A 20,114-nucleotide genomic window follows, 5' to 3' on the forward strand; every position below is an offset into this window, starting at 1 on the left:
TGTTGCAGGATTATCAACTTTTGAAAAATCAAAAGTATCAAGTCGTAGATGATAGCCATAATTGGTAAAGAAAGGTGTTTGTTGCGTGGAAGAATGTACCGTATTATTATAAGCAAACTCTGCCAATGGCAGAAGGGTTGTCCAATCATCTTGTTGGTAGTTGATAGTACACCTTAAATATTGCTCCAAGACTTGGTTTACGCGCTCTGTTTGTCCATTAGTTTGAGGATGGAAAGCCGAAGATAGCTTTATGTCCACTTTTAAAATCTTGAAAAGGGTCCTCCAAAATCTTGACACAAATTGAGTTCCGCTATCCGATATGATATCTTTAGGTAATCCATGATAGCGATAGATATTATCAATGAAAAGCTTAGCTGTTTCTTCACCTGTGATAGATTTTGTACATGGCACAAAATGTGCCATCTTGGTGAAACGATCTACTATCACAAATATAGAATCATAAGATCTTCAGCTTGGAAGATCTGTGATGAAATCCATAGAAACAGAAGACCATGGTTGTTCTGGTATAGGTAATGGCTGAAGAAGTCCGTAAGGTCAATGACGAGGAATTTTTGATCTTGAACAAATATCACATGATTGTACAAAGTCTTTGACTGACTTCCTCATTTGTGGCCACCAAAAATCTTTTGATATGAGTTCCAAAGTCTTATTATATCCAAAGTGCCCTGCTGCTGGAAAGTCATGACGTGCTTGAAGAACACGTAAACGTGCTTCTCCTTCTGGAACATATAAGCGTCCTTCAAAATATAATAGATTATTCTTGAACTCGAACTTAGAAGGATCATGGAACTTGGAAGAATTATTCTCGATATCATAAACAAGAGGGTCTGAGGACATACTAGACTGGATTTTCTTGAGAAAAGTTGAATCAACAGTCAATGTTGATTTCATTGCTCGGAGATGAAATTGCTCCGGTTTCAAGAGGACCGTTCTTTGTCTCTCAAAAGCTGCATCTCCTTCTTTTGGTGCAAAATAAAAACGTCTAGATAGGGCATCAGACAAACCTTGTTGTTTTCCTTGCCGATAAGTGATAATGAACTCGAATCTTGACAAAGACATACTCCAACGAGCTTGACGACGATTCAACACGCGTGCTGACATAAAATACTCGAGGTTCTTGTGATCTGTATACACAGTGACTGGACTAGAAGCGCCTTCTAGATAATGATGCCATTCTTAAAAAGAATCCACGATCGCAAGAAGTTCTTTATCGTGGATCTCATAATTGATCTCGGCTGCTGAGAATTTTCTTGAATGAAAAGCTATCAGATGAAGTTTGTCATCTGTTCCCATTTGTGATAAAACTGCACCCAAGGCAAAATCTGATGCATCTATTTCCATAAAAAATGCCTTGGAAAAGTCAACACAATATAAGACTTATGCAAAGACAAACGATGTCTTCAAGGCTTCAAATGCTGCTTCCGCTTCTTGATTCCATTGGAATTTATCTTTACTAGTCAAGCGTATAAGTGGAGCTGCAACTCGTGAGAAATCTTTGATGAAGATCCTATAGTAATTAGCAAATCCAAAGAAACATTGGCCATCTCTTACTGTCCTTGGAATCTTCTAATCCATGATTGTTTGGACTTTCTTAGAATCCATCATGAGACCATCATTTGAAATGATGTATCCTAAAAAGTCAACTTGAGTAGTTTGAAATACACACTTTTCCATCTTGGCATACAATCCTGCATCTCTAAGTTTTTGTAATACTTGACGAACATGTATTTCATGTTCTTCGTCATTCTTAGAATAGATCAGGATATCGTCTAGATAGCAGACGACAAAATTGTTTAAGAATTCACGAAATACATCATTCATGAGATGTTGAAAAGCAGCTAGTGCATTCGTGAGTCCAAAGGGCATGACATTATATTCGAAATGTCTATACCTGGTTCGAAACGCAGTCTTCCATTCATCTCCTTCTTTGATCTGTACTAGATTGTATGCTCCTCTTAGATCTATTTTTGTATAGATCTTAGCTTGATTCAACTGGTCAAGGAGTCTTGATATCAAAGATAATGGATACTTGTTCTTGATTGTGATCTTGTTGAGTCCTCGATAATCAACACACATTCGTAAAGATCCATCTTTTTTCTTTACGAATAGAATTGGAGCTCCTGCTAGAGATTTTGAATGGCGAATAAAATTCTTCGCTAAATTCTCGTCAATATATGTCTTGAGTTCAGCCATCTCATCTTGCGATAAACTGTAAATTGGTCCAAATGGTGGCTGAGTTCCTTCCTTGAGGTCGATTGAACAATCATATGGACGATGCTCAGGAAGAATATCTGCATTCTTTTTCTCAAAAACGTCTTGATACTCCTGATATTGACTTGGAATGCCACTTGAAGTCTTTACGTTTTCAAAAATAGGTGCAGCATAAATAGCAAAAGTTGATCCTTCTTTTGCTGCGTGTATAAATGCTTTTGCACCTATCAGTGCGGGTTTTACTATACTAGACTTATAATTTTTTACTTGGTTAGTAGAACTATTAATAACGCTCTGGGAAAAATCAAGTTTACTCGAATTCCAATCTATTCGAGGGTTATACTTTTCTAGCCACGATAAACCTAAAATAACTAGATTGGACGGGGATTTAATTATGTTAAAAGCTATGTAGCTATCATGACCATCTATTGTTACTTTTATAGGATGAGTTTCATGAGTGACATCTCCAGAAGACAAGGGACGACCATCTATGACTTCTACATGTACAGGTTTAGGTTTCTGTACAAAGGGTATTTTATGACTTTTAACAAATTGTTCATCTAAAAAACATGCTGAGGCTCCCGAATCTAATAAAGCAGAGGCTTTGTAATTCTTAGGTCCTAAATATAAGTCTATTATAAAACATGGAGTGGGTTCTGAGGAGAGGATAGGACCTTCATTAGGAATTGTACAAGGTTCCAGCTGCACGGTCCCTATTGTAGCTGGACGAATCCGTTTTTCGACATGTTGTCTTCTTCGACCGTCGTACCCCTCATTTTATAGTTGCGTTGTTTCTTTGGACAATGTTGAGCAGTGTGCTTAGGTTCTCCGCAATATAAACATAATCCTTCTTGACGACGACGAATCTTTTCTTGCTCAGTTAGAGGTTTAAAACGTACCGCGTCAATTTGCATGTCTTCTACTTCTGAATGTACGTTTGGCAAAGATGTTGATGTTGCCATTGAGTAATAACGTTGAGGTTCCCGTGAATGATTCTTAGATCGAAATTTGAAAAGTCGATTATCACATTTTACCACAAAATCGATTGCTTGACTCAAAGTTTGAGGATCAGGTAAGTTGAGCATCAATTTCTTTACTTCGTATTGCAATCTATAAAGAAATTGACTGATGAGTGCAGCATCATCCCACTTGATGTCGATTGCAAGTTGTCAAAATTGTGAAGCATACATTGTTATTGAGCGATTTTCTGGTCGCAGAATTCGGATCTTATTTGTTGCAACACGAGTTGCATCGTGTTCACCATACATAGATCGAAACTCCGCCAAAAAAGCTTCCAAATTGTCCAATATTGGATTTCGTTGTTCAAGAAAAGACGAAAACCAAGATAATGCAGAACCAGAAAGTAGAATGCCAATAAACTTGACTTGTGATCTTGGAGTTGGATAGCTTTGCGGTTGAAGTTCAATTGCCAATTGTACTTGATTAATGAACCCTCGAAACTTAGATCTCGTACCATCAAATTTCTCGGGTAAGGCAATTCTTGGTTCTCTAGTGTTTACAGGATGTTGTACAATTGGAAAAGGAACGTGATTTGTTGTAGATGTTGAAGCAGCTCCGATCATCTCTATATCCCCACTTTCTGCTATTCTTGTTCTTTCATGTGTTGGTGAATTGAGTTGATGCATCGTAAGCATTAACTCCCTCATTTGCTTTTGCATTTGTGGCATTGCACTCTTCATTTCAACAAGCTCTGCCATAATGACACTAAGAAAAATTTGTTTGAAACTGCTCAAGACAAAAGAAAAGAAAGACTTGATAACAAAGAAGATACTAAGAACAATATCAGTTTAGAAGTGGATAATCCGCAAACTTCTAATACGCTTATGTCTTGTCAAGAGAAAGGAGTAATCCACTCTCACTCAAGAAAAACAAAGCTCTGATATTGTAAGTGTACTCTTGACAATCTGTCAAAGACAAAGACTCGATGAGGGAAAATATACAAAAAGGCTATCTCGATATAATAAGTCAAAATATAAATAAGTAGGTATATTAAAAGGAAACAGGAATGGCTATTGCCACAAGACAAGAAACTAAAGACTCTTGAACCTGGACTAGAAGCAAGAAAGGAGTTGACAAGAGTGAAGAAGCCTTCACTCTTGTCTCTATATATACTATCTAACAAGGGGCTACGTGGCGACGTTCTATAGGACCTCCAATATGTGTTGACTTTGTAGGACACATGCCTTGACTTACAAGGTAAGTTTTTCTACGTGCGGGCCATATAGTTAGCTTGATCTCTAAGCTATCAACATGTGTGGCACATGGCCAACTTGTTGACCACGTTTCTAATCCAAAAAGTCAATTAAAGACACCTATGAAGTCAAAGCAGCGTCTAAGAAGTTTCTAGGAAGCTTCTATATTAAATATTATAGAATTAATTTACTTTTATCTACTTTTACTTACTTCTATCTATTTCTATATGTAATTATTAGCTTACATGATTATGGCCGTGACAGATGGTCGTCCCTTGTCTTCTGGAGATGTCACTCATGAAACTCATCCTATAAAAGTAACAATAGACGGTCATGATAGCTACATAGCTTTTAACATAATTAAATCCCCGTCCAATCTAGTTATTTTAGGTTTATCCTGGCTAGAAAAGTATAACCCTCGAATAGATTGGAATTCGAGTAAACTTGATTTTTCCCAGAGCGTTATTAATAGTTCTACTAACCAAGTAAAAAATTATAAGTCTAGTATAGTAAAACCCGCACTGATAGGTGCAAAAGCATTTATACACGCAGCAAAAGAAGGATCAACTTTTGCTTTTTATGTTGCACCTATTTCTGAAAACTTAAAGACTTCAAGTGGCATTCCAAGTCAATATCAGGAGTATCAAGACGTTTTTGAGAAAAAGAATGCAGATATTCTTCGTGAGCATCGTCCATATGATTGTTCAATCGACCTCAAGGAAGGAACTCAGCCACCATTTGGACCAATTTACAGTTTATCGCAAGATGAGATGGCTGAACTCAAGACATATATTGACGAGAATTTAGCGTAGAATTTCATACGCCATTTAAAATCTCCAGCAGGAGCTCCAATTCTATTCGTAAAGAAAAAAGATGGATCTTTACGAATGTGTGTTGATTATCGAGGACTCAACAAGATCACAATCAAGAACAGGTATCCATTACCTTTGATATCAAGACTCTTTGACCAGTTGAATCAAGCTAAGATCTATACAAAAATAGATCTAAGAGGAGCATACAATCTAGTACGGATCAAAGAAGGAGATGAATGGAAGACTGCGTTTCGAACCAGGTATGGACATTTCGAATATAATGTCATGCCCTTTGGACTCACGAATGCACCAGCTGCTTTTCAACATCTCATGAATGATGTATTTCATGAATTCTTAAACAATTTTGTCGTCTGTTATCTAGACAATATCCTGATCTATTCTAAGAACGTCAAAGAACATGAAATACATGTTCGTCAAGTATTACAAAAACTTAGAGATGCAGGATTGTACGCCAAGATGGAAAAGTGTGTATTTCACACTACTCAAGTTGACTTTTTAGGATACATCATTTCAAATGATGGTCTCATGATGGATTCTAAGAAAGTCCAAACAATCATGGATTAGAAGATTCCAAGGACAGTAAGAGATGGCCAATGTTTCTTTGGAATTGCCAATTACTATAGGATCTTCATCAAAGATTTCTCACGAGTTGCAGCTCCACTTACATGCTTGACTAGTAAAAATAAATTGCAATGGAATGAAGAAGCGGAAGCAGCATTTGAAGCCTTGAAGACATCGTTTGTCTCTACACCAGTCTTATATCATGTTGACTTTTCCAAGGCATTTTTTATGGAAACAGATGCATCAGATTTTGCCTTGGGTGCAGTTGTATCACAAATGGGAACAGATGACAAACTTCATCTGATAGCTTTTCATTCAAGAAAATTCTCAGCAACCGAGATCAATTATGAGATCCACAATAAAGAACTTCTTGCAATCGTGGATTCCTTTCAAGAATGGCGTCATTATCTAGAAGGCGCTTCTAGTCCAGTCACTGTGTATACATATCACAAGAACCTCTAGTATTTCATGTCAGCACACGTGTTGAATCGTCGTCAAGCTCGTTGGAGTATGTCTTTGTCAAGATTTGAGTTCATTATCACTTATCGGCTAGGAAAACAACAAGGTTTATCCGATGCCTTATCTAGACGTTCTTATTTTGCACCAAAAGAAGGAGATATAGCTTTTGAGCAAAAAAGAACAGTCCTCTTGAAACCGGAGAAATTTCATCTCCGAGCAATGAAATCAATATTGACTGTTGATTCAATATTCAAAGTAGGTTAATTGTGCAATATCTTCTAGAGAAACTTCCTAGAAGCTTCATAGACGCTGCTTTGACCTTATATGAGTCCATAGTTGACTTTTAGGTTAGAAACTTGGTCAACAAGTTAGCCATGTGCCACACATGTTGGTAGCTTGAAGGACAAGCTAACTACGTAGTCCACTCATAGAAAACTTGCCTTGCAAGCAAAGACATGTGGCGTAGAAAGTCAACACATATTGGAGGTCTTATAGAATATAGCCACGTGGCTTCTAGTTAGATAGTATATATAGAGGCAAGAGTGAAGCTCTCTTCACTCTTGTCAACTCTTTTCTTGCTTCTAGTCTAGTATCAAGGGTCTCTAGTTTTTTTGTCTTTTGGCATTAGCCATTCCAATTTCTCTTACAATATATATACTTATTTATATATATTTTGTTACCTCTCTTTGAGTGAAGGCTCACTTATCTGAATTATTTTTCATCGAGTTCTTGTCCTTGACACCAAACATTGAAAGACTCTTCCTAGGTCATGAAATTAAACACATTGTATCTTGCCATCTATTTGAGAAAAAACATGTCATTCTTGAAAGTCTTCACCTTTATTATCTTGTCTTAAAGGCTTTGATAGTTGCAATATCTCATCTAATAAGTTAGTAAATGATGGCTCTTGAGTTAAATTCGTTGGCTATTGATTCTCCATATCCTTAACACCACAATTATATAGAAATTACAAACAAGGATAGGAGGTAGAATGTAATCTTTCATAAATTGTAATTCTTTTATAGTAAAGGTTTACTATCTCTTATCTTAATTTTGATGGATGTCATTGATAAAAAGCTTTGACCTTCTCTACTACATTTGTAGGATTTTTTATTGGCTCCCATGTCTATTTACTAATATTGTATCTGAGCCAATGAATAAGATATTCCAACCTATGTCGATGCCACCTTCAGTCTAAAACTTCTTCCACCTCAAATTTCTTATTACTACCCACTTCTATAGAAGGCGGTGTCGGGGTAGAGAGAATTTGCCTTAAGAAAATGTTAGGCTTCTGGCTGTCACTAATCATTCAATCAAGCTTCAAAATAAAGGAAGCCCTAAGTTTATATATAAATTTTCTCTTTTGAGCAATTATACCAAATACACAAGCCTCAAGTAACCAACAACATCCAAAATATGATAAAATCCTCTAAAACCTTGTATATTCTTATGTGGAGATTTTTCCAAACTTCAACACCTCATATCTCCTAATCCGACCGTCCAAACAAACTCAAATTTTACATGAGGTACTGATGTATTCTTATTAACTTTTATAACAATTTTTAATTGTAAATTCATTGCGGATCTTGAGATATCTTGAAAACCCTAACAGCCGCTTCAAATCTTTGTCTTTATATACCTGCATGCAATTTTCTTCATATCTCACAAAATATAAGCTCAAATGCTACGAAATTTATATGTATAGCTTTTTAACACAAAAATGTACATTCTCCAAAAAGTTTGAGTCAAAAATTCGTTCGAATACTCAAGTTATGGCTCCAACCATTACTACAAACAAAACCGCTTACTTACTACCTTTGATTTGAAAGCGCCGCCTTCAACTCCTTATAACTCCTTCACATTCTTTGCCTTCATCTCACCATGACTTGCTTTCATTCCTCCAATTAGCATCCTTCTAGTTTAGATTTTCATCCTTAAGCTTCCACCTTCTCCCAAGGCTTCATACTAAACATTTAGGTCCTATATTTTTTTTTTTTAATGTCAAAATCAAAACAAGTAAAGAAACAAAGTAAAGTTTCTTATACCAACTCCTTTTAATTTAATCTATTAGCCACTCGAACACACATCTAGATTTATTAACATATAATATGTTTTAATTAATTTTTACATATTGTAAGCATTTACAGTACGACAACGGTGGTATTTGTCTTCTTCTTAGGATATTCATTGTTTTATATGGCTTTTAAAAAAACATGTGAAATATGGAATAGATTTTCATAGACTATGATAGATATAATTGATAAGCAGCTGAATTGACTTGTTCACAAATAGGAAATCGTCCAAATCTATGATAATTCAACTTGTCATAAGAACAAATAATTTTAATAATATGACAAAGTAACCATACCTTATCACCAATGTAGAAATGAGGTTGTTCCTTATGATAAGCATCCACATTGCTCTTTTATTGTTTTTTAGCATCTTTTAGACGTCCCTTCATTATTGTATGTAATTCAAATAAATATTTTGCCAAATCTTCTACCACATGATTATCAACTTTTCAAAAATTAAAACCATTAAGTTGTGGATAATAACCATAATTAGCAAAAAATTATATATATATATATATTTATTATATAGAAAAATATACTATGTTATTATAAACAAACTTTGTCAATAGCAAAAGAGTTGTCTAATCATCTTGTTGGTAATTGATGGTGCACCTTAAATAGTATTCTAAAGCTTGATTTATACACTCTATTTGTCCATTAATTTGAGAATAGAAAGCCAAATATAGTTTTATGTCTACTTTTAGAATCTTGAAAAGATTTTTTTAAAATCTTGATACAAACTAAATTAACTTAAGTAATCCATAATATCGATAGATATTATCAAGAAAAAGCTTGACTATTTTTTTATATATAATAGCTTTTGTACATGGTACAAAATGTGCCATCTTGGTGAAATGATCTATTATCATAAATATAGAGTCATAAGAATTTGAGACTCAAAGATCCTTGATAAAATCCATAGAAACAAAAGACCATGGTTGTTCTTGAATAGGTAATAGTTGGAAAAGTCAATAAAGTCAATAATAAAGAGTTTTTGACCTTGAAAAAATGTTACATAACTAAACAAAGTCTTTCACTCCCTTTCATACTTGTAACTACTAAAAATCTCTAGATATAAGTTTTAAAGTCTTGTTGTATCCAAAATGTCAAGCCGTTGGAAAGTTATGACATATTTAAAAAATACATAAACATGCTTTTCCTTCTAGAATGTATAAGTGTCTTTTAAAATAGAGTAGGTTTTTTTTGAACTTGAACTTGGAAGCATCATAAGACTTAGAAGAAAGATTCTTGGTATCATAAATAAAAGGATCAAAGGATATACTTGATCAAAACTACTTGACAAGAGTTGAATCAATAGTCAATATTGATTTTATTACTTGAAGATGAAAATGCTCCAACATCAAGAGAATCATGCTTTGTTAATGAAAAGATGTATTTTCTTCTTATGATACAAGACAAAAATATCTAAAAAAGGTGTCTGACAAACTTTAGTATTTTTTGAGTCGATAAGTAATCTTAAAATCAAATCTTGATAAAGACATACTCCAATTGACTTGGCCATGATTCAAAACAGGTTCTTATATAAAATATTTAAGATTCTTATGGTTGGAATAAATAAATATTGGGTTAGAAGCACCTTTTAGATAATTGCATCATTCTTCAAAAAAAATTATAATTGCAAGAAGTTCTTTGACACAAATCTTATAGCTGATCTTGGCTATTAGAAATTTTCTTGAATGAAAAGCTATTAGATGAAGTTTATTATCTATTTCTATATATAATAATATGGCATCCAAAGTAAAGTTTGATGCATCTATTTTGAAACAAAATATCTTACAAGAGTCAATGTAATATAAGATTGGTGTAAAAATAGAGGTTTTCTTCAAAGCTTGAAATATTACTTTTACTTCTTGATTTCATTAAAGTTTGTTTTTATAAGTCAAATGGATAAGTGGAGTTGCAACTTGAGAGAAGTTCTTGATGAAGATCTGGTAGTAGTTGGAAAATTCCACAAAACATTGGACATTTCTTACCATTTTTGAAATCTTCCAAACTATAATAGTTTGAAATTTTTTAGGATCCATCATTTGAAATGATGTATTCTAAGAAGTCGACTTGAGTAGTGTAGAATATACACTTTTCTATCTTGGCATAAAGTCCTGTATTTCTTAGTTTTTGTAATACACAATAAATATAAAATTCATATTCTTATATATTATTAGAATAGATTGAGACATCATCTAGGTTACAAACAACAAAGTCATCTAAAAACTCTCAAAAAACATCATTCATTAGATATTCAAAAGCTATTGGTGCATTTATAAGTCCAAAAGGCATGTCATTATATTCAAAATGTTTATACATTGTTCAAAATGTAGTCTTCTATTCATCTCCTTTTTTGATGCATACCAAATTGTATGCCCCTTATAGATCTATTTTTGTATAGATCTTAGATTGATATAATTAATCAAGAAGTCTTGATATCAAAGGTAGTAGATATCTATTCTTGATGGTGATTTTATTGAGTCCTTGATAATCGATACATATTTGCAATGATCCATCTTTTTTCTTTACAAATAAAATTAGAACTCTTGTCGAAAATTTGGAATGGCATATAAAGTTCTTGGCTAGATTTTTTTCAATATACTTTTTGAATTTAGCCAATTTATTTTATGATAAATTATAAATTGGTCCAAATGGCACTTGAGTTCCTTCTTAAAGGTCAATTGAATAGTCATAGGGATAATATTTTGGTAGAATATCAGCATTCTTTTTCTCAAATACATCTTGAAAATCTTAATATTGGCTTAGAATGCCGCTTGAAGTCTTTCTACCATTTGAAATGGATACAATATGAATGACATAAGATAATCTTTTTTTTCTAACATGCAAGAAAGCTTTTGCACCTACAAATATAGATTTAATTATAGTAGACTTATGTCTTTCTACTTGATCAATTATATTCTTAGTTATACTTTCAAATAAATCAAGACTACAAGAAATTCAATCTATTTTTGGATTATATTTTTTTAGCAATGATAAATCTAAAATTATTCAATTAGAAGAAGATTTAATCATATTAAATATTACAAAGCTACTATAATTATTATTTATTGCTTCTATAGGAAGAGTTTCATGAATAAAATTTTTTGAAGACAATGGACGACCATCTATGACTTCTATATGAATATGTTTAGTTTTCTTCATTAAAGATATGCTATATCTTTTAGCAAATTCTTCATCTAAGAAACAAGCTGAGGCTCTTGAATCTAATAAGATAGAGGCTTTGTGATGTTAAGGTCCTAAAATAACATTTATTGTAAAATAAAGAGAAGGTTTTGAGGAGAGAATAAGACCTTCATTAGATATTGTATAAGGTTCTAGCTACACTGTCCCTATTGTAGCTAGACAAACTTATTTTTTGACATACTATTTTCTTTGATGGTAGTATTCCTCATTTTGTAATTGCATCGCTTCTTTGGACAATGTTGAGCAGTGACACCAATTGCATGAAGTAGTGAAGAGTGCTAGCCCTGATTATATTGCATAAATTCCAAATTATTGATACAAATCTTGATTTTGAACAACAATTAAAAATTCATTCCAAATCCTAAGAAAACAAGACTTAGAACTTTGGAATAAGCTTGAAGCTAGCTTACAAACTCCAATTGCCGATCTTCAAATGAATCCCTATTTTGCTCTAGGCAGCCATTTTAGTGACTGGAGGTTTGATTTCAAGTATGTTCCACAAATGGTTAATCCTCGGATATCAATCCAATCTATCCTAGGGATTTTTTAGTTTGATCTTATCTTCAACTTAAGTCTAGTATCAATTATATTAATTATTTATCTTTTTTATACTATTTTTTTTTTTTATCAATTTATGGCCTTTCTAAGCCAATAAAAGAAATTTAATAGTTTAGAAGGTAAAATTATTAACCAACCTTGAATCTACTAGCTATTAAGATAAGAAAATAAACTAAGAGATTTTTATAAAAGCCATGCTTAAATGTCTTGAATTACTATTGAACTAAGATGATTAAATATTAATTAAAATTTTATTTTTGATTATATTTTTACCATATAGTTGTGTTACAATATGGCAACAATATGGTGCATATATAAGAAACTTGTCTTGCAAATTAAAACATATGCTTTATAAAATGAACACGTATTGGAGATCCTATAGAACATTGTCATATAGCTCCTTGTTAGATAGTAAATATAGAAGCAAGAGTAAAGCCTTCTTCATTGTTGTCATTGCTTTTTTAGTCCTTAGTCTTGTTTTAAGACTTTTTAATATTCTTGTCTTTAGCAATAGCCATTCTAGTTCAATATATTACTATCTTTGAGTGATTTTTTAATCTTTTTGAGTGATACAAGAGTGTATTGAGTTTTCTTTCTTTGAGATTCATGTCCTTGACACATCCTTTCCTATGACCTAGAAGAAGCCATGATCTAATTTGCGACTTAAATTCAATTCTTTTCCAAGTTCTTTTGAGATACTTGTCACATAGTCTTATATGATTTTTGGTAATTGATTGTCTTCCACAATATATGCTATTATGACTTTCTTTTAAAAATAATCCATTTCTTTTGGTACTTTGGCCTCGTTTAATATCACCCAAACAACACATTTTGTTAGTATGAAATCTTTTTTGCTACAAAAAAATCTTTTAGAAAGGATCTTAGTTGGTGATGCTCGCATGGGATGGATATCTATGAGCCGCTCCATTTGTTCAATAGTAGCAACCAATTCAAATTCCAATTATTCTTTCTTAGATCTATTCTTCTTGTACTACACCTTCAATGTTGTAAGAGACAGGGATGCATGTGTCAACTTGCTTTTTAGTATCACAGCATAGGTCGTGGTTATCGTCATGTTGTCTCCTCACACTATTACAATCCCACTACAAATGGTACTATAGGCACTATGACTCACTTTAGTGCAACCTCCACTGCTAGGCTCAACTAAAACCCTAATCCTAAAAAAGTCCTATCCTCAATTGATATCTTACTTGCTTAAATTATTGTATATAAATTTATCAAATCCTAACACAATGTGTCAGGGTATTGAGCATTGGACCTCGCAATAGCTCGCAGGCCAGATATGTGGTATTACACATCCTCGCAGTAATCCAAGCGCCAGTGAGGAGGAGCTTGCCGGATCTTTCCCGTTTTTTTTTTTTTTTTGTTTTGTTTTGTTTTGGTTTTTTTTTTTTTTCCATTTATGCACCTACTGCATATATGCTGAAATGCTTAAGTTATCTGAAATGGGTTGTCTACCTTACGCACAGCAAAGGAGCCCCATCACCATCAGCCGGCGTGCATGCGCTCAATGGATACAACACAGAGATGTCGGTGTGACAGCAACACTGAAATTGAGCACTGCTGAGGAGATTGAAGGCCAAGCGGTGGAGCTACTCCTTGACAACGACCAGGATTCGTCCGCAAGACGCAGATACCCGGACAGAAGTGTTCGTCATCGGGTTGCTCCGCATCTGCGTTCGCAACTGTGTTCGCAACGGCATCGCAATGCGGCACTGCAGTAGATGAGTGTGTTCATGAACCATTGGAAATCGTGAATGGCGACATCCGCGAGACATCAGTGAACGTGAGCCGTCTGCGATGCTTTCGCGGCCTCCTGTCCCGACCCCTCCGACGTCTATCTGGACATGCCCTGATGCCGTGAGTGGGTTGGGGTCGAAACTGGGCATGAAGCTTCTGGTCGAGTATATTTTGCTTGGGTGTTGGGGGATCGTTCGCTTTGTTTCATTGGACAGCTGTTAATAGACAAGCCTGCCGAGCACGGCATTGACAGTGGGGCCCACCTTCATGAACAACGCAAGGGTCCTGCAGCTCTCGAGACCTCGAGAACTTATTCGAGATCCTGGGATCCACCATGAAAGTGCGACACAAGGAATTCGTTCCGTGGTGACGGCGCAGCGATTTCGTGAGGTATATTAGGAGGGGTGGGAGAGAGTGGTGGAGTAGAGTCAGCGTAGGGATTGAAATTGGATACGGTTCGTGTTGCGCCTATTCGCGCTGCTGTCTGAGTTGCATGACGGGGAACGTGACGTGGGGAGGACCTGGTGTCGCATCAGCCGCTTGTTTGAATAGGACCTTGTGTCGTTGGGATTAGCGTGGGCGGGAATTGAGAGCGCAGGCGTGAGAATTGCGGTAAGCTTCGGAGCGGGGACGGTCGTGATTGCAGGTAGAAGAGGTTGTAGAGGATTTCTTGAGAGGCTCGTAAAAGAGGGAGAGAGAGAGGGAGCAGAAGAGAGTTGAAGAGCGTGAGAGCTGGATTGAGGTGGTTGTGGAGCGATGCAGTCGCTGATGAAAGTTGTGCTTGCACCTCGAACGGGGTCGGCGACGGAGAGCGAGAGGAGAAAGAAGAAGAAGGAGGATGTTTTGCTGGAGCGCAGTTTGTCGTCTTCAACTCGGTATCCGTCAATGCCGCGGTACCCGCTGTCGCCCTTGCATGGCGAAGTTGACGTCTCGGAGATTCGCAAAGCAAATTTGAAGGTCTGTAATGCAACCCTCACAAAGTGCGGGTTTAGCAGCGGCATTGAAACGCCGGAGTGGCGTGGTTGTGGAGTTGTTTTGGAGTGATTTTCTTGCCTTCTTGTTTACGCCATATCTGGGCAGGTTATCGCCCGGCCTGGGAGGAGGGGAGATCTCTGTTGTGAGTCCCTGTTAAATTCCAGTAGGAACGGTCGTGGTGAAAGTGCTTGGCGCTGGAATAAGTCGGGGATTTCGCGAGAAAAGCAGTGATGAGCACTTGAACATGAGAGCGATGAATGGGAGCAGAATTCCTCAAAGGTCTGTTGCATAGGAGAACCCCAGGGGCCGAAAGCGGATCGTGCTAGCAACGTTTAGCGGCGCCGCTCGACTTTCTGATCCAGTGGTAGAACGTGCGTGGGGCTGGTTCAAATGGGACATGTGTGGTTTGGCAATTGATTCCACGGGGTCGTCATTTCATATGTATGTGTTGATTGGGTGTACAGGTTACAGGGATGGAGTGCGCAGCGTGTGCGGGGTCCATCGAGAAAGCCGTGAAGAGGTTGCCCGGCATCGAGGAAGCAACGGTGTCAGTATTGCAGAACCGGGCTCAAGTTGTGTACAGGCCCGCCTTCGTACAGGTACAATTCCTCCCACTCCGTGTTGTTCAGAATTCCGTCGGGACCGGTGAAGCGGGGATCGTTCGCGCAGCACGCGGTGCAATGCGGACGGCAAGAAGATGCTTGTAGCAATGTTGTAGGAAACGACTTGAAAGGTGTGCAGTGAGGGGTGCTCCAAAACTTTGCATGTGGTGAGAGGGTCAATTTAGCAATCCGCCAGATGGACCGTGGCAGCTAGGAGCTCAGAAGTAAGATGGATGTGGGCAGCGGTGGAATTGGAAGGCATTGAATCTTACACGGGGAAAGTGGAATCCAGGAGGAAAGCATTCGGGAGGCGATCGAGGACGCGGGGTTCGAGGCGGAAGCAATTGTGGACGATGCCGGTCAACGGAGCGGGAGCATCAGCCGTTTTCGTATCAAGGGCATGACGTGCACCTCTTGCTCAAACTCCATAGAGTCTTCGCTGAAAAAGCTGGATGGAGTGCAAAAGGCCGTAGTAGCCCTCGCCACGGAGGAGTGCGAGGTGAGGCACGATGCTGGAGTGATTTCTCACGTCCAGCTTGCCGCCGCCATAGATGACCTGGGTTACGAGGCCGAGCTTCTGATCGCAGGTGAAGAGACGAACAGAATCCGTCTGCAGCTGGAAGGCGTGACGGCTGCAGCGGACTTCCAGCTCGTGAAAGAGATGCTGGTGGCTCTGTCCGGCGTGACATCGGTGGATTTGGATTTCAGCAATGCGATGGTCACAGTATCGTACGAGCCCGACAGGGCTGGGCCGAGGACTTTCATAGAGACCATCGAGCAGGCGGGAGTTTTCACAGCGAAGTTGGAGGCACCTCGTGGTCGTGGGAGTCACGACAGGGGCTTGGAGATCCAGCACCACAAGAAGTACTTCCTTTGGAGCTTGGTGTTCACGGTCCCAGTGTTCTTTTTGTCCATGGTGTTTATGTACATACCAGGCATTATGGAGGGTCTGGAGCACGGCAGGCTGAACGGCTTGTCGATCGGAGCTTTGCTGCGGTGGATTCTTGCGACTCCGGTGCAGTTCGTTATCGGGAGAAGGTTCTACGTGGGAGCGTACAAGGCGCTCCGGCGAGGGTCGTCGAACATGGACGTGCTAATTGCCATGGGCACGAACGCAGCGTACTTTTATTCTGTGTACATAGTGTTGCGGGCGGCTACGTCTCCTACGTTCAAGGGCACGGATTTTTTTGAAACGAGCGCGATGCTCATTTCGTTTATCATCCTGGGAAAGTATTTGGAAGTAATGGCCAAGGGGAAGACCTCGGAAGCCGTTGCCAAGCTGATGGACCTCGCTCCGGACAAGGCGACTCTGCTCACTCTGGACGAGGAGGGGGACGTGGCAGGAGAGAGGGAAATCGGGGCCGAGCTCATCCAGCGGCGAGACATCATCAAGGTAGGCCTACGCGCTGGTGTTGTAGGTGCTACGTTTCAGGCTTGGGCTTTCGCTGGGGGTTGTTGGATGCGGCTGTCCATACCGATTCGGAGAGTCGGACGGTTGGAAACAGAGTCGGGTTTGTATGTGGGCCATTGTAGAAGCTTGTGCTAGAGAGTTGCGGTGCGTGTCGTTCCCGTGAAGCGGTCCTAGTGGGTAGCGTGGCAGCCATGATTGTAGTTGTGCCCGTTCTTGCAATGAAAAGTCGTTTTGGCTTGCGCAGGTGGTACCGGGCTCGAAAGTGCCCACGGACGGTGTGGTGGTGTGGGGACAATCCTTCGTGAACGAGAGCATGATAACAGGCGAAGCCCGCCCCGTACCGAAGAAATTAGGGGACAAGGTGATAGGAGGCACCATGAACGACCACGGCGTGATACACATTCGAGCCACACACGTAGGGGCGGAGACCGCATTGGCACAAATTGTGCGGCTGGTGGAAGCCGCCCAAATGGGCAAAGCTCCGGTCCAGAAGTATGCGGATCGCATCTCCACTTACTTCGTCCCCGCCGTGGTGGTCGCGGCGTTCGTCACGTGGCTGGCTTGGTACGTTGGAGGCAAAGCACGCTCGTACCCAAAGTCATGGATTCCGGCTGCGATGGACGAGTTCGAGCTGGCACTTCAGTTCGGGATATCAGTGCTCGTCATCGCGTGCCCCTGCGCCCTCGGCCTGGCCACACCCACCGCAATAATGGTTGCCACAGGGAAGGGCGCGACGCAGGGGATCCTGATCAAAGGGGGTCAGGCACTGGAGGCTGCACACAAGGTGAAGACGGTGGTTTTCGACAAGACCGGGACGCTGACAATCGGGAAGCCCATCGTCGTTCACACCAAGCTGCTCACGAACATTCCTCTGCACGTGTTCTACGACACAATCGCAGCAGCGGAGGTCAACAGCGAGCACCCACTGGGAAAAGCGATCGTCGCGTACTCCAGGAAGATCAGCGGCGAGCATTCGTCCCATGGTCAGCAGCAACACGAGGTGCGTGATTTCGAGGCCATTCCAGGGCAGGGAGTGCGCGCCGTGGTGGACGGCAAGGCGACCCTGGTGGGGAACATGCGACTGATGAAGGAGCACGGGATCCACATATCGGAAGAAGCGGAGGAGCACTTGCGCGATGTGGAGACTTTGGCCAGGACGGGAGTGATGGTTGCCATCGAGAGGGAGTTGGTGGGGGTGGTGTCCATCGCGGATCCAGTGAAGCCGGAAGCAGCCAGAGTAATCAGCATCCTCAAGTCAATGGGCGTGCGCAGCATGATGGTCACGGGGGACAACTGGGGCACAGCCGTGGCGATTGCGAGGGAGTTGGGAATCGAGAGGCCATGCGTGCACGCAGAGTCGTTGCCAGAAGACAAGGCCAGGATCGTGGAAGAAATGCAGGTTCGTGGTTTGCCTGGTGCACGAGCATGCGTGGGGGCTGCGGGGGGAGTTTGACCTGGGGAGGGAACGCGAGCGCCGGGGTGGGATTGGATTGCGTAATGGGGGAAGCAGAGGCGAGTGATGAGGACGCTTGGTGAACAAGCATGCTGACGCTGAGGTTTGTGGGATGCAGGCGGCAGGGACGTCGGTGGCCATGGTGGGGGACGGCATCAACGATTCGCCAGCGTTGGTCGCAGCGGACGTGGGGATGGCGATAGGAGCGGGGACGGACATCGCGATCGAGGCGGCGGACATCGTGCTGATGAAGAGCAACCTGGAGGACGTGATCACAGGGATAGACTTGTCACGGAAGTCGTTCTTCAGGATCTGGCTGAACTACGTGTGGGCGTTGGGGTACAATGTGCTGGGCATCCCCATAGCTGCGGGGGCGCTGTTCCCAAGCACGGGGTTCCGGTTGCCTCCGTGGGTGGCGGGTGCAGCCATGGCGGCGTCATCGGTGTCGGTAGTATGTTCGTCGCTGTGGCTGAAACGCTACAAAAGGCCGAAGGTGGTGGAGGAGATAGACACGAGTGTACAGCGGTAGTAGGCGCGGAGCACGTTCCAGTGCCTTCTCACAGTTTTGCGAAGCAGATCAGTTTTGCACAGCGTCTTCGGGGAGCTGTATTTCAGGCGGCGCCCGCTCGTGCCTGGGCTCAGGGGCGGGTGTCGCCTCAAACACAGCGCTCTGGGTGACATGTAAATAGATATATTTTTTTTTCATTTTATAGTATTTGTGTTCACCTTTGATAATTTTAGGGTAGGATTTTTTATTCATTCATTAGTTTATTTTGTTGTGGGCATTTTTATTGATGATTTTATTTTGAATATTTTATGTATCTTAAAATTCTAGTAATTGATACTCAAATCATTATATAATTCGAATTAAATGGGATTCATCTACAGATACTTGTAATTTAATACAATTTTTCTTGTTCAATTTCGATTCTTTTGACTATGTGCATTTACATTGTTATCGCCTAATTTTATGTTTTCTAAAGTGAACAAATCTTACTACATAAGCTACTTTGAAAAGGAAAACAGTTTAAAAATGGTATTGCTTGAGTAAAAATCCAGATATACTTAAAATGTTTCTCTTTATATAACTATTTCAAGAGTCCATTCTATATCACATCAAATCAATTTGAAAACAAATATCATCAAGCTCCACACTCTAAATCCTTAACAACGAAATGGCTTTTTAGCAAATTGTCATTTTAAAAAACATATAAAGAAAAGATGTTTAATTTGTTTGTCATACAATTCACACACACACACATACATACATACATACATACATACATACATGTTTGTATGTATCTACATATATATATGAGAAGAGTACACATTTTCTGTTTCCCTATGGACAAGGTTACAGTATTACCTGTTAAGATTCAAAGTGTGAACACACTTGGTACAACCACCTGGCATCTTCTAGCAATGCCATACCATTCTAGGCAAAAATGTTAGCAATTTCAGCAATTTTTTAACACAACCCGCAATACTCGTAATGAAGCTTTAAATGGTGTAGCAAATAAAGAGATCAGAAGTAGGATTTAGAGCTCTTCTCAAAGAGGGCAAAGTTGGACATCCACTTTGAAAACCCCGTCGGCGGTGAACACGATGCTGTCGCGAGCAGTCAAGGTTCGAAGTAGTGTACACGGAGTAAGCTCCGTGTGGATCATCGGAGTTGCGGACAACACGAGCTCCATGGGCTGCGAAAGGAGCACCATCGGAGGTGGGGGGGTCCCATGATTGGAAAAGCGGGGTTATTGGGGAGCAGCACCTCACT

The 20,114-nt window shown here is 39.6% G+C and overlaps 1 protein-coding gene across 1 annotated transcript; it reads left to right on the top strand.

Moving 5' to 3' along the window:
* The first annotated feature begins 14,206 nt into the window (after positions 1-14,206).
* LOC112285834 (putative copper-transporting ATPase HMA5) lies at positions 14,207-19,262 on the top strand. The gene is made up of 5 exons (XM_024527093.3): positions 14,207-14,856; positions 15,339-15,473; positions 15,769-16,869; positions 17,132-18,286; positions 18,459-19,262. Exons 1-5 carry the CDS (start codon positions 14,656-14,658, stop codon positions 18,867-18,869), a joined length of 3,003 nt encoding a protein of 1,000 aa, XP_024382861.3. The 5' UTR covers positions 14,207-14,655; the 3' UTR covers positions 18,870-19,262.
* The last annotated feature ends 852 nt before the right edge of the window (positions 19,263-20,114 follow it).

This window comes from Physcomitrium patens, chromosome 1 (genome assembly GCF_059467195.1).
Source record: "Physcomitrium patens ecotype Gransden chromosome 1, ASM5946719v1, whole genome shotgun sequence".
NCBI lineage: Eukaryota > Viridiplantae > Streptophyta > Bryopsida > Funariales > Funariaceae > Physcomitrium > Physcomitrium patens.